The following is a 16,323-nucleotide window of genomic DNA, read 5'->3' on the forward strand; positions in this document are numbered from 1 at the left end:
CACAAACTGAAGTGTCCATCAATGAGTGGATAAAGATGTGGTGTCTATATATTTAGATAGTGTGGTATGTAGATATAAAGACAGATAGACAGGCATGCAACGAAATATTATGCAGCCATGAGAAAAATAGGAGATCCTGACATTGGGGATTACATGGATGGACCCTGAATACTATGCTAAGTGAAAATAAGTCAAGAGAAAGAGAAAGACAAATACTACATGGTATCACTAATATGTAGAGTCAAAAAAAAAAAAAAAGTCAAACTTACAGAAACAGACTGTAAAAATGTGGATACTAGGGGGTGGGGGAAATAGGGAGAGATTGAGGTTGGTAAAGGGTACAAACTTCCAGTTATAAAATGAATATGATCTGAGGATCTAATGTAAAATACAATGTCTATAATTGATATTTTATTCCATAACTGAAACTTAATAAGAGAGATAAAATATTCTTACAAAAAAAAATGTATGAACATGAATGTATCAGGTGATGATGTATTAATTAACTAGATGGGGAATCCTTTCACAAAGTATACATATATCCAATTACCATGATATACATTCTATATGTCTTAACAATTTTATATGCCAATTATAACTCAATAACACTGAAAATTTTAAAAAAAATATATGACTTAAAAAAACCTGTCAACTCTGCAATGAATTTAGAATACATAAGAGAATTATTACAACTTGAAAAACACGAGAAAAAAAACAAGAAAATATCCGCCAAGCTTAAATATACCTAGGTAAAGGTCTTGACTTAATGAGCAAAACATGAATACTGTATGTATTTAGTCTTCAAGCAACTGTATATATAGTAAAACATATATTACATTTGATAATGTAGGTTGAAAAGTCAGTACACACTTTCTGTCATTTCAGTAAGTCTCCCAGGCTCTTACAAATAAACTGGACTGGGTGAGTCCTTATCAAGTTCATTTCAGTTAAGATTCTAATTCTAGAGCCCTTCCTAAGGAAAAGTAAATAGCAGGCCTCAGTGAAAAACTACTTTATAAAGTTTATTTTTGTCTGTGTTACATACATGCAACTTTATTTACAAGCATGCACCCCCTACTTTTATTTCATGTATTTTTAATTTCATTTCCCTAAGATTTAAAAAAAAATCCAAAGTTCCAAAGGTATTATTTAAAAAGGAAAAGTAAATCATTAAAAAGAGTTTTTTCCCCAAGTATATTTGTCTTAGGTCCAATTAATGAAGGGACCAAAAGCCCTACCTACTAAAACAGTACCTAAGGATACCACTAATACTGAATGATGTAATAATTTGTTTCCTAAGATAATTCAATCAACAGTTACTAAATTCATGTTCGCTACATTGATATTTAAAAAAAAAAAAAGTTATGTAACATATTTTAGAAAATGACCCACTCAAAATAGTTTTTTAAAAAATCATTTTAAAACTACCTCTTTCTTGGAGACTGTCTTACATGGGATAATTACTTTCATAAAACATCATCACATTGGTGTTTCTCTATTAAAGCCAATATCGGGGTGCCTGGGTGGCTCAGTCCATTAAGCATCTGTCTTCAGCTGAGGTCATGATTCTGAGGTCCTAGGATCAAGCCCTGTGTCAGGCTCCCTGCTCAGCAGAGAGTCTACTTCTCCCTCTCCTTCAGCCCCACCCACCACTTACGCTCTCCCTCAAATAAATGAATAAAATCTTTAAAAAATGTATTTTTAAAAAACTTAATATTGCTTGTCCATTAGTCAAGGTCATTTATTTGACAATTCTGTGACCAAAGTGTATCAAATTTATTTAAAGAATTTCTATCTATGTTAAACCTTAAACCTAGATAAATTTTCCCACCAAACTCTATCAACAGATCACCTATCAAGATGACTTTTTACACATTAGATATACTTTTGTAAAGCTGCTTATTAGGAAATCTTTCATCAAGAAATTAACTATAATTACACATGTAAAAGAGGAAAATATGGTCCTAAGGCCAAAATTTAAGTAATATTTAACTTCAGAATAAAAAAAGGAAGTCAGTAAGTACTTTAAGCAGCACTATACCTCTGTAACAAAGCCAAAGTATGTAAATTCTCCCTACAAAAATGTATACAACTGGACATCAATACATACATTTAAAAGTATTCCATCTCCCTGATTACATCTGGGGCAATCTGAGCATATGAAATAAAAAGGACAATTTGAGCATCAAAAAAAGTATAGGGGCGCCTGGGTGGCTCAGTTAGCTGAGTGTCTACTTTCAGCTCAGGTCATGATCCCAGCCAGGGTCCTGGAATTGAGTCCCATATCAGGCTACCTGCTCGGCCAGGAGTCTGCTTCTCCTTCTCCTTCTGCCTGCATGCATGCTCTCTCTCTCTCTCTCTCTGTGTGTCAAATAAATAAAATCTTAAAAAAAAAAAGGGGGGGGAGGGAGGGTAACACATTTAAGGCAATTTTTTAAAAATCTGCGTACCCATCATGACAACCTAAAAGGAAAGATCCAAAAAATAATCGACCACCTTTGACACTGGATGTGATCTAGGAACTGAAATCAAACGTTCATTCTTTCCCTTTAATCTGCCTCTTCAGGAGAAACTGTAGTTCAGAATAACCAGATAATAAGGGAAAACTTTCCTTTGCCAGAAGAACGCCAACAAATAAATGTAAAAGAAAATATAGAATTAGAAAATCATCACTTTACTACAAATGATTCTACCAAGTATCATCAATGGCTGCATAAAACCATTAGAGGAAAAGTTAATGAAGAACTAATATTTAATGTTGCCAAAGTTCTATCCCTACAGATCACTTGCTATCTCAAGTATTTAGGAAGCACAGCGTTGGCTATTGCCAAACCCAGTAACTGAATTTAACAACAAAATGAAACACTGTAAGACTTCTTAATTTGATATAATATTAACTAAACAGCTTCACCTATGAAGGCATCTTGTCCAAGTGTTTAACCTGAATCTAATCAAGCTTTTAATCCTAACCTCCAATTTGCAGGAAATAAAAGGAATGAAAAAGCTAACTAACATCACAAAGAAACAATATTAAAAATCTAAAGCATGAAGCATTCCTAAGAAATATCGGGTCTTATTTCTTCAAAAAGTCAGTATCACTGGAAAAGAAAGTGGGAGGCTTCGGAAACAGAATTAAATATTATTTGATTTATTTTCCACTTTGTTCCAAAACAGATTTAAAGTGGTCTTATAAAAGATAAACAAGATAATATTTAAAAGGAAAAAAAAAAACTAAACAAAAAAAAAAGTAAGAAACTAAGATAAAGTCAAGGATGATGTAAGTACCTAGAATGAGTTACATATATTCACATTTTCTGAAGTTTAAAAGTCAAAGTTTGTCAGGTATTTATCAAAAACTCTTTAAAAGAAGAATATAGGGAGCCTGGGTGGCTCAGTTGGTTAAGCGACTGCCTTCGGCTCAGGTCATGATCCTGGAGTCCCGGGATCGAGTCCCGCATCAGGCTCCCAGCTCCATGGAGAGTCTGCTTCTCCCTCTGACCTTCTCCTCGCTCATGCTCTCTCTCACTGTCTCTCTCTCAAATAAATAAATGTTTTTAAAAAAAATAAAAAAATAAAAGAAGAATATGAAAAAATGGTCAGCATAACATTAAAAGGTGCTGCCTCTAAGTAAAATACCATTTCAATAGATAGCCTTTTAACAACCTCCACGAGACTTCAAGTATATACTAAACAAATGGTCTCTTAAGGAGGTATAGAGATCTAAAGGCATATACACAAAATATCTGGCCAGGAATGAAGAATTACTATGTATACTGTTATCTAAAAACAAACAAGAATTGAACTTCACCAATATTTAATCAAGCTGACACTAGTATCCCTGCTGAACTGTCAGTCACACCTGAAGACAGATACCCTAAGAGTGAGAATTCCATAAAGTGGTGGAGTTGGCACCCTTAAACCACTTATTTGCCTTCAACATTTTGCAGTTATAGGATGTCATCAACACAGTTCTTTTAATATTTAAAAAAGAAAACCCTTTATAAGGGTGGACTGTTTACAGTAAATTTCATAAGATGGGAAAGTACTATTAAAATTTTTATACTATAGAGAGATTCTCCATTAATTCACAGCTAAATCCTTAAGAAATGTTATACTTAAGGGTAAGTTATACATTCTTAGACTAATGTTTTATGAATGAGACAAGTTACAAGCCTCTTCTATTATAAGCAGCTGAAAGGGATAGGTCATATAAAAAAATAAGCACCCTTAATCTGTCCTTTTTAGATAAAGGGGACATTTTTAGTAATGAGTAAGAAATTGTTTGTCAAAAAGAAACTTGGGCTAACAAACTTATCTTAACTGTAGAGAACAGACTGTCGATTACTAGAGGGGAGGTGGCCAGGAGAAATGGGTGAAATAGGTGATGGGGATTAAGAAATGCACTTGTCATGATGAGTACTGGGTGATATATGGAATTACTGAATCACTATACTGAATACCTGAAACTAACATAATACTGTATGTTGTTAACTGTACCAGAATTAAAAGGAAAAAAAAAAAAAAAAAAACTTGGGCTAAGAAAACTGATGTTTAGAAATGCTTCCATCATGATTTGTAACTAAAAATGAAATTTGGTACCTTAAAAAAAACTCTTACTAGACACTTTAGATTTTATTTATTTATTTATTTATTTATTTATTTATTTGAGAGAGAGAGAGAGAAAGAGAGTGCAGACAGGAGGAGATGTAGAAGGGGAGGGACAAGGGGAAAAGAATCTCAACCAGACTCTGTGACAAGCATGGAGCCTCGTTTCAAGACTCTGATCATGACCTGAGCAGAAACCAAGGGACACTTAACGGACTGAGCCACCCAGGCGCCCCTCTTATCTGGAAACTTTAAAATTTTTCCAAATAAAAAGGTTTCGTGAGCTCAAATGATAAATATTTTAAAAGGTAAAAACTTCCTGTCGGTTTAAAAGAATAAGACACTGAAAATGGCAGAAATGTTCCAGTTTAGTTGCAATAAAAGTCTCTGTATACCTGATAGGAACAAAAACCTAGGATTATAATCTGTTTTGTAGAGCCTACAGTGAATTTCTTCCATTTAAATATACATATCTTGGGGAACCTGGGTGGCTCAGTGGGTTAAAGCCTCTGCCTTTGGCTCAGGTCATGATCTCACAGTCCTGGAATCAAGCCCTGCATCGGGCTCTCTGCTCAGTGGGGAGCCTGCTTCCCTCTCTCTCTGCCTGGCTCTCTGCCTACTTGTGATCTCTGTCAAATAAATAAATAAAATCTTTTAAATATACATTATCTTCCTTGAGTTATGGCTTTCATCCATGAGTGCCATTAAAATTAAGCATCAAAATAAACTCCCCTTGGAACCAAATTGTAGCAAAATGCCAAGATATAATTTTCAAAAATAAGTATAATTAATCAAACTGCAACTCCAAAAAAGCTCTTGTACAATTGATAATTTTTATAGTGTAATATCATTTGTTATCTATAGCTTCTTCTAAAATATATTCATAAAAATGTTATATATGTTATATAATGGACATTAATATATTAGTACAGTAGGACAAGTATATCAATACACGTACAAGTACTGATGAACACTCCAAAATGTCTAATTAAACATGTATAGTCAAAAAAGTTTAGACATCAATATCTTAATGAAATAAAGCCTCAGATATACAAGGAACAATTCTGATACCCACCCTCAGAGTGAAACAATAGAAGAATTCAATCTCTCTTGGAATTTTTAAAAAGAGCAGACAACATGGTCTATGAACAGAGACCAGAAATTTTATCAACTGAGACCCAAGTTCTATTAGTTGGGGGTAAAAGATATGCAGCCGTGGAAAGTCTCTGGTGAGTGAAGCAGAATCAACTAAGCCAAGTATTCAAACTTCCCAGGATAACTTATATGCTGAGGCCAGCTTACCAAGAAAAAGATCGTGATCTTACCCTCTCCAGAGTAATCTACGGAATCTGTGCTTGCAAGGGCTGGCCAACTATTGCCCAGTATCTGTTCATCCACCCTTCCTCATGGAGAATTTCAGTTTTTTTAGCTGAGTATATGGTCACCCAAAATAAAGACTATACTTTTCAATCTACCTTACTGCTAGATATGGCCACTAAGTTACGGCCATTGGAATGAAAGGAGAAATGGTATATGCAACTTTCAGGATACAATCATAAAAGTAGTGGGCAATACCTTCCCTTTCCCCTTTTCCTGACTCGAATCCAGCTTCATAGCTGGAGGAGCCATCTCAAACTATGGGGTGAACCTGGAATTAGGGCTCATATATGATTGTACAAGGTAGAAGGAGCTTAGGTCCCTTACACTGTAAAGCTCCTTCCTCTGAGCTACTATATAATAAAATACATTTTTCTTCATATCACTGTTTTTTTTTTTAGTATATGTGCTGCCGAAGCGAGCACTCTTCATATCACTGTTATTTGGAGTTTTCTGTCACTCCCAAGCTGAACTTAATCCTAGACCAAAAAGCCAAAAATTTTTATCAAGATGACCCAGTAAATCATAACCCATGAGAACCAAATCCATCACAGCAACAGACTAGGAAAGAACAGAGCCTGGAATAGGGAAAGTATTTCTGGGATCAGCCAGTAGGCTGAGGATGCCTACCTAAGTCTATGATTCAAGTAATTCTAGGTAATTCAGCTTTCCTAATTCTCCAATAACAGGAATCTGTCAGTGCCAAGGAATTATGAAATTCAATTCTTCTAGTTGGCAGGTATAACAATCACTAGGACAGGGAAAGTAAGCCAGGACAGGGCCCTAAAACAAGCTAATCTCTCTTTAGGGTCACTACAAGTCAGCCAAACTGTCCCATCATTGAGATCCCATAAGAACTGCAGATGCACCTCTCACTCTATTTTATCAGAATTCCTTTTGGTCAACATCCTCAAGAGAAAAATCAAGAAACAGCAAAATTAGAGTTCATTATTTATTTTTCTTATAGATGGAAAAAATGGTAGGAATAAAAGTTACAGAATTAGACAAAGGAATAGAAGATCAAAACCAAAGCCAAGAAGCATTTGCTCAAGGAACCTTGATTTTCTTTCTATATCCAAATTTTTAATTATGAAGAATACACTACTTTAAAGATTAAAAAGCTGTTCACAAACCTACTAAATGCTGGACAGGGTACTATTCTAATGTCTGTATGAACAACATACTGTATATAGAGCTATCATTGCCTTCACAGATGTAAATTATTTTTTCAACTTTAATAATTAAAGTGCTTGGTAATAAGCCCTCATATTATCATTTCTGAACTTCAACACAGTAATGATGAGAACTACGAAGGGTCTGGGATTTTACCCTACTTGTAAACTTAAAAACTATCCTGTTACTGGTACATGGCGTTGACAAAAGACATCAGACTACTGGGTCAGAAACAAAAAATTCTGTCATCATGGCAGAGCAAGCAACAGACCACAGTGTTGTCAATTCTTTTTGCCCTCTCCCCCACCCCAAGTTCCACAGGGGCAAAAGGTGAGCCTACATATTGGGTAGAGATATAGGAGGAGAACAGTGTGGGGAATTTACTATTTTCATACTAAGTAACAGGCAAACCTGCAATTTGTCTGATATAAGCAGAGGGTGGGAACAGAAAGGCGGGTGTATGAAGTAATAAATGTTATCTTATTCTTCAAGGTTGCTTGCTTCAAACACAACCCTAAAAAATAGACCAGTTTCAGAGTGGTTAAGACCTTGCATTCTTGGGGTGCCTGGGTGGCTCAGTGGGTTCAAGCCTCTGCCTTTGGCTCAGGTCATGATCCCAGGGCCCTGGGATCGAGCCCCACATCAGGCTCTCCACTGGGCAAGGGAGCCTGCTTCCTCCTCTCTCTCTCTCTGCCTGCCTCTCTGCCTATTTGTGATCTCTGTCTGTCAAATAAATAAATAAAATCTTTAAAAAAAAAAAAAAAAAGACCTTGCATTCTTGCCACACTCAGCAGGAACACACAAGACCCATGGCAGATGACCTCTCGCAGCAAGTGCATATTAAATAAATAACTAGACTTATTAACCATCCTCAAAACATCAGAAAAATTACTTCTAAACTTAAAGATCTATTAAAAGAGAAACTCAGTTTTTGTTTTACTCAACACTGTATATCTACTGTCTGGTACACTACCTGATACGAAATAGACACCCAGTAAGTGAAAAAAGCCAAAATGACCCATTTTTAACAAAACTTCAAGTTAACGTTTATTTTTAAGTCTCAATTTCTTCACCTGTAAAGTGAGAAGAGGTTAGTTTTTTTTTTCTTGTATCTAACTGAATACCATCCTGAATCAGTACTTTACCTGTTGAGGAAGGTATTACGTAGCTTGTAGACCACTTCTACCTGCTAACACTGAGTAAAAAGCACATCCTTAGAGCAACTTTCTCATATATATGACTGCCTAAATCACTGGCTAATGACTCTCTCTCTCTAGAACACCTGATCTTTAATAGTGAAGAATCCTATCAGGCACTCATAAATCTATCCTACAAATCCACACATTGTTTGAAAGGAAGACAACTGTCTCCTTTTTCTTCTAAAAATGGAACTTAAAAAAAAAATTTCCCCATGCTACTTTTGCTGATTATGAAGCCAAATAAAATCTGGGATACAGTTTAGAGCCTTGATCTGAACAGCACTCATGTATTTTAAGGCAGGAAGACTGAAATACTGAAATTTTTTCTAGTCTAAGTACTATGACCTACTTATTACTGAACCTGGAAAATTACTTAACTCTCAGAATCTCAATTTACCTATGAGATTAATAAGTTATTTACAGCTTTTAAGGTTTTTGTAAAGAGTTAATAATACTAGCCAAATACTTTTGTACATTACATTAACATCCATATGTATTAGCTTTTCTATCAACTTCCTTCATATATAATCCCTTACAAAAGAAAAGACCTGGGGGCTTTATAAGATAGATACCTCTGCTTACAAACTCCCCATGAAACCACTTTCCCCCAAATCCTGAGATTTCAAGTTCATTATGCCACAGAACTTAAGTTCTTTACTAACATGCCTACTAAGTGTTACTGTGAATATATTTTTGATGAGATTAACATTTACATCAGTAGACTTTGAATAAAGCGGATTATGCTCCATAACATGGATGGGCCCCATCAACTCAACTAAAGGCCTTAAGAGAAAAAAGATGCAGGTCCTCCAAGTAAGAGGGAATTTTGTCTTCAGACTCAAGATACATAAATTCTTTCTATGGTCTCCAAGCTCCCAACCTACCACAGAGATTTCAGAATTGCTAGCCTCCACAATCACAGAAACCAATCTTAATTTTAATCTCTCTCTCCCTATATATCTCACACACACACACACACACCCCCCACTGGTTTCTCTTTCTTTAAAAAACTCTTGACTAATATACCTGCAAACTCTGAGAAGTTTGTTTATACCTTTATTACTAACAAAAAACTAGCAATTAAGATTAATACTTCTGATAGGTTAACAAATCTTAAAAGGAAGGGAACAAATGCAAACTGACCATAGAAGAAATAAAGAATGGTAAAATTCTACACTGACAAAGGCAAAATAATAATGGACAAGGTTCCAAAAGTCTTAGGTAGGAATTACTGGGTATCAGAAATTCTATCCAATTTAATTAAAAGAGTCACTGGCTTCATATGGCCAACTTTTACCTCCTATTTCTCCCTAAATCCCATTAAAATGAGAATAAAGGAATAAAAGTTTGTAAAAGCCCATAATAACAAAGAATACGCAGAATTCCCAAAACTGATGAAAGAGTGTAACAAACTTCTGAAAAGAAAACTAAATAGAGAGGACTAATGAAACAAAGCATGAAAAAGTTAGTTTAGAGCCAAAAGGAGCTGCAACTTAAGAGGAAAAATCCTACCCAGCAAAGGGCATTTGTAGGAACTGGGCTAGAAATAAAGAATTAACGTAAGGACACCAAGTGATGAGCGGTCAACCTCATCTTTTCTCCTAACTTTAATACCACCCAACAAAGTCTACAGACAAGCATTAACTCCCAAGCAAGAAAATCTTTTCTTAACCCTAAATTGAAACTGAATGAACAAGCCTGAGAGACAAAGACAGTTAATACCTAAAGAAAAAGCACCTCTCACCCTGGCATCCAGAGGTTTCCTAAAACAAGTGCAGGCTATTTAACTAAGATTCACTTATCCCACAGCAAACCTGTCAAAAATTTCCAATTCTTCAAGTTTAAACACCAACAAACAATCAAAAATAATTGACATTTGGAAAAAGTTTGCAACACAATGAGAAAGATCAAAATATACAAATACAGAAACCAATTCAGACTATAAAGAGACTCTTACTATATTCCTATAACAAAGAATACTATTTTTTTTTTTAGATTTTATTTATTTATTTGACAGAGATCACAAACACGCAGAAAGGCAAGCAGAGAGAGGGGGAAGCAGGCTCCCTGCCGAGCAGAGATCCCGATGTGGGGCTCAATCCCAGGACCCCAAGACCATGACCTGAGCTGAAGGCAGAGGCCTAACCCACTGAGCCACCCAGGTACCCCAAGAATACTATTTTTAAAATGGTATGAATAGGGGGTCCTGGCTGGCTCAGGACATACTGCCTGTGACTTTTTTTTTTTTTGCCTGTGACTCTTGATCTTAGGGTTGAGTTTAAGTCCCACACTGGGTACAGAGCTTACTTAATATAATTAATTAATTAAATTATTTTTTAAAGGGTACAAATGAAGACAAGAGTTCTCAGAAACAGTAACGTAATTGTCAAAATTAAATATTCAAAGAGAAATATGGTAGTAAACTCTAAAAAGACAAAAATATAGCTGGTAAAGAAGAAAGTGATTTAAAAAAAACAACCATGGGCTCTAGAAAGGGCAAAATTTGTCTACCAGAAGATGTAGGAAAAAAAAAAAAAAAAACAACAGGAAAATTTCACAGAGCTGAAGGGATCACTCTTCATAAAGGCCCACCAAGTACCCCACAACATGAAATACTAAACACCAGAAGATAAAGAAAAGATCCTAAAGCAGGGGTGCAGGGATGGCCACCTAACAAAGCATAAGTCTCATAGGAGAAATCAAACAACCCATACACAATACCAGATACTAGAAAGCTAAGAAGCAATGCTTTAAAAATTTTTTTTAAAAAGGTAATATTCAACTTTGTTTTTTATATAAAGCAAATTATTACTGAAATATGATGTTATCAGAAAGTTACTAAGGATGTGATTAGGAGGGCACAGAAAGTCAATGAAATATAGGCAAACAATAACTCTCTACTCCAGGACAGCAGGAGAGATCAGGGATGACAGATATATCACAGGCCTAGAGAATGGCAAACCCAGACAAGAACAAGACAAAGGGCCCTATGAGGCAAACCTCCACAAAAAGGTAGATGCAACAGAACCAAATGCCCAAGACCTTGAAAAAAGAAGCCTGTATAAACGCACAGACAAGCAAGCTAAATTTAAAAAAAGATTCAGTCAGCAACCCAAAGAATAAAAACTGTTCTAGTCTTAATCCAAGGTTTTTGTTTTTAAGTTAAATAAGCAATGGACTACAGGAATAAAAATGAAGTGAATTTTAAGTAATAGATAAAAGAAAAAACTAAAAGACATTAATTAGGGATAGAGTGATGAAAACGTAATTTTAGATTTTGTTTTTTTAATTTTATTAATTTGAGAATGAGGGACAGAGCATGAGCGAAGTGGAGGGGGAGTGGTAGGGAGGAAAGCAGACTCCCCGCTGAGGAGGGAGCCCAGCCAGGACCCTGGGATCATGACCTAACAAACTGAGCCACCCAGGCGCCCCATGATTTCAGATTTTAAATTAAAAAGAAAATTAAGTACTCAATGCAAAGTAAAATTAAGATATACTTTGCTTTATACTACATCAAGCTAAGCAGAGCAAAAGTCAATTGTAACAAAAAAAAAAAAGAAAGGTGTAAATCTCATATCCCCAGGAAACTATTACTCCGTTTTGGGGGAACCCCAAGTTCTTCCTTTTAGCTAGTTAAACTGTTCTCTCTGTCTAACTGCTACATAATGGACCTAGCTCTTTCCCATTACCCATTAAAAAGTCAAATATCTTGCCAATGTGACAAATTTTCAAGGATCTATGGCTGCTACTATATCCTACTCTTCCCATCTTCCAGCATTTTCTCTCCTCCACTAAGTTACATCTCTAATTCTACAAACTTTTCTGTTTGCTCTCTTCTAAACATACCCACTTTAGTCAAATAAGCATATAAGCAAGATACCTATAAGAATTTAACAACTTTTTTGGTTGTCTAATCTCCAAACACCATGATACCGGAAAGTTTTGGTTTTTTGTTATTTTTGTTTTTAATTTAGTGAACGAAGATTTGTAAGCCATGATGTAGCATGGAAAGAACACCTTGATATTACTGAAGGGTACAGTAGCCATGAGTGCTATCTGAATGAAAGGCTACTCTGAATACCCATATATCTACAATGTATCTGTCTTCCTGGTCTTAAGAAAATAAACCAAATTACAGCCACTGAACTTTTCTTTTCAATATCCTATGTAAAGATATAGTTAAATACAAGATTTACTTCACTTTTATGAATCCTAGCCATCTATATAAAAGGGGAACATGTTTGTAAAATGATAAAGTATTTCTTCATGACACTCTTTACCACCAGTTTTTCAAAAACCGTTTCAATGATTTTATATCTTTTCTTCAAGTGTTTATATAAATAATGTACTTGGCATCCTGAACCTATTACCTGGGCAAATATTTTAATTTTAAGTTTAATTTCAAGGATAAGAGGATTTTTAAAGAATACCAATAATTGGCTTGATAATAAAGACCAAACATGTCCCCAATACTTAATGATTTCCCTTACTAGAGTTAAATTAAAAAAAAATGTTTACTGGGCAAATCTACAAACCATATGTAAATATGGCAATACGTACATAAAGAAATACTTTAGAGTTAAAAGCATTAAAAAAGGGGGGAGGAGGGATAAAAAATCTACTGGTTATTTCCCAAAATGAAACAATTAGCATCCTAACTTTTTTGTCTTGAATAGAGCCCTATAAGTAATCTTCCATGTTTCTTCCCTATTTTCATAATTTTTAAAGCTATTCTATGATTTCTGGAGACAGCTGAAATACATGCAAGCTGCTCAACTATGTCAACAAAAACTGATCTTTAACAACTACAGCAAATCAACTTGGTTCAGCATAGCAGAGGACAAAACAGTTATTCTGTTTGCTAATTTTAACACTATCTAAGCCAAGGTTATAAAATAACCATAATCTATAGCTTTCTTGACATGGGGAATACTGCCAGGGTGCTTTCCCTGCTGAAGACAATTAGTAAAAACCTATGGACCCACAAACAGTTGGGTAAAAACTAGACCTTTTTATTTTATAATAAAAAAGCTGTAGTAGTATGTGAATAGCTAAACTTAGAAAAGTTGTCCATATAAGGTTTTTACTAAATAGTTTAAAATAAAAATTACTTCTTTCCAACTTTCTCTTAAATCTAAAATTATGTCAAAACAATTTTTTTCAATTCAAATGACTTCAATTTTGTTATCATTAGAAAATACATAGCACTTTCACTCAACTAAATATCCCAAAGGGCAAAAGAACTTTGAAGCAATTAAGATAAATGCCCTACCTTGTGGGAAAGAAATCTCAATAATCCTAAGCACAAGAGCTTTATTATTTAAAATTTCCTCCACAAATTCCCTACATATTTAAAAAACACATATACTACACATACATGTTAATACCAACAATTCTGCTTCAGAACCAAGATAAATTATAGCAATTTATAATAAAATATTTTAGGAAATAATTCACTTAAGTTCTTAAAAAGTTAGTTTGTAGATAATAAACAAAATCACAAACAAGTATTAATCATACCTCAAAAAAACTGTTAAGTAGTTCAGTAAAGATGTTCTAAGTCATCCAATATAAGAGATGTTCACCAAACTGAAGAGACTTTTCACATCAGTAAAAACTTTTCATAACAGCAGAAATCATTTTTTTAAAAAAGGGGGACAGCAAGTAGGAATACCAGTAGCATTACTAAAGGGCTGAAATTTTAAAATTAAGAAATCTAACAAGATGATATATTTGCCAATTTCAGACCTAGCATAACATCCTTAAGAATGTTTCCAGTAACAAGCACAGAAGTATTCAATAAATGTTTTTCCTGAATTTGGACTGAACTGTGAAACTATGTATACAACCAAGAACTGTCAAAAGCACTTGAAAATAGAGATAATTAGGTATACTGTACTGACACAGGAACCAAAGTAAAAAACTTGAACAATGCATACATAAAACAAAATTTTAAAAGCTTTGTAACATTTAGAATACAACAAAAACAATGTAAACCTATGCAATAACACAACACAATGTATATAATTCAGAGATACACCATTAGCAAGCAATTCAAAAGATCTCAGCATTAAAGAGTTGTTAAAATGAAGATTCCTAGTAGTCAAAGTGTTGAGGTCTTCAAGCAGAATAATCTGACAAATTTATGGATCAATAGCAGGCCAGCCTAATCCAAACTTTAAATATTATTAAAATATTAGATAGAAAATATTAAAAGGAAACAAAAACTATACTGAAAAACAATAGTGAAAAAGTCTAGAGTCATTGAAAGATCAAGACCACATAAACCTGTGAACTACTCTAGAGAACAGTGAAGAGAAGCCTAACTTCTCCATGTGAAGCTGATTTTCCTTTATTTAATTTTAGCTTAAGGAATAGCTAATTGCCCCAAAGTTTATTGTAGTACTTGCTTTGCTTTATAAAAGAAAACCTACATGTTCTTCCACATATTAATATATTAAGAATTAGTTTAGCCTTATGGAAAGTTATTAACCTCAATCTTTCAGTTACTTCAACTACAGAACCTAGAGCAGTGTTATCCAACAGAAATATAATGCAAACCACTTTATATACATATATATACACATATAAATATACACACTACATATAGCCACTTTAAAAAAAGGTAAAAATGTGAAATTAATTTTAATCATTTTTTTTTTAACCAAAAGTATCTAATACATCACAAATGTAATGAACATTTAAAAAGCTCTGGTAAAATATATTTTACATCTTTTTTCATACTGAGTCTTTAAAAATCTAGTGTGCACTTCACAGCATATCTCAATTAAGACTGGACTCCTCTTAAGTGATTAACAGTTTTATGTGGCTAGTGGTTACTAAGTTGGACAGCACAGGTCTAGAGTTCTTTCTCTGATTTTAAGATACATATATAAAAAGTCAAAATATCTGAAATGGAAGCACACAATATATTAAATTTGAAGGGGCTGGGAGGGGCACTGAAAAAGCTCAACACAGCAGTTCCCCTTGAGTCCAGCATGCCTAGGGTGATATAATGTCCCAGTTTGCTAGGAAATCCCTAAATACTAGAGAGAGTCCCAACTTAGACTTTTTGTCATGATGTAACTATTAACAGCACCCCTGTAATTCTCAAAAAGTATCCCCCTTTAGAAAATAAATTATATGGTCACTGGTCATCCTATCTACATCCATATCCTCAAAGATAATTCCACTTTCCTCGGAAGAAAATTTAAAGTCTAATTCTGACGTCCAGAAAAGCAGCTCTAAATTCAAATTAAAGAATCCTAAATTCACTACCCTCACCAAAAAAAAAAAAAAAAAAAAAAAAAAAAAAAAAAGAAAAAGAAAAAGAAAAAAAAAAGATGCTGCTGAAAATTTTTTATTTTAAATTGCAGACTAAAAAAAAAAAAAAAGAAAAAGAAAAAAAAAAAGAATTACCTGTTGAACAAGGCATCTGGAAATTGGGATCATTGCTATCCAAAACAGGCAAACAGAACTGGTTACTTGCAGATCCTAGCATAGGATCCTTATCGCTGAGCATGTTCTTCAGCGAGTCCTCTAAGACATTTTGACTTGTACTAAAATCCTCACAGACTTCATTCTCCAGGTTGGATCCTAGAAATAGGGCATCATCTAAGTGTTCAGTAGGAATTAAATGATTAAATGTATCAACTATATCCATGAAGACTTCTGTGTGTCTTTCAGCCCTATAGAAAGACAAAAAAAATACCATAAGAAATAAAGCTATCAATTGAAAATCACCTAAAACCAAATTATTTTAATAGTTTTGAGTCTAAGAACACACTTAGGTATTTCTGAATTGTTTAAAAAAAAATCCTCACTGTTTTTAGAATAAACATTTGGACATGTAGAATGAGTCTTTACTAAAATGTTTATCACACATGTAGAATATCATTTTACCAGAAATCCTATTAAATGTTTACTCAATTCATTATTTGGGGGGGGGAAACCTATGTATATAATCCAT

The 16,323-nt window shown here is 34.1% G+C and overlaps 1 protein-coding gene across 1 annotated transcript in view; it reads right to left on the reverse strand.

Annotated features, from left to right (window-relative positions):
- Nucleotides 1-16,323, reverse strand: part of PHF3 (PHD finger protein 3) — an 84,530-nt gene that overhangs the window by 57,767 nt on the left and 10,440 nt on the right. Inside the window, 1 exon segment of the mRNA XM_047733086.1 lies at nt 15,774-16,042. Coding sequence (XP_047589042.1) covers nt 15,774-16,017 — 244 coding nt within the window. The 5' untranslated portion in view covers nt 16,018-16,042.

This window comes from Lutra lutra, chromosome 6 (assembly GCF_902655055.1).
Source record: "Lutra lutra chromosome 6, mLutLut1.2, whole genome shotgun sequence".
Classification (NCBI taxonomy): domain Eukaryota; kingdom Metazoa; phylum Chordata; class Mammalia; order Carnivora; family Mustelidae; genus Lutra; species Lutra lutra.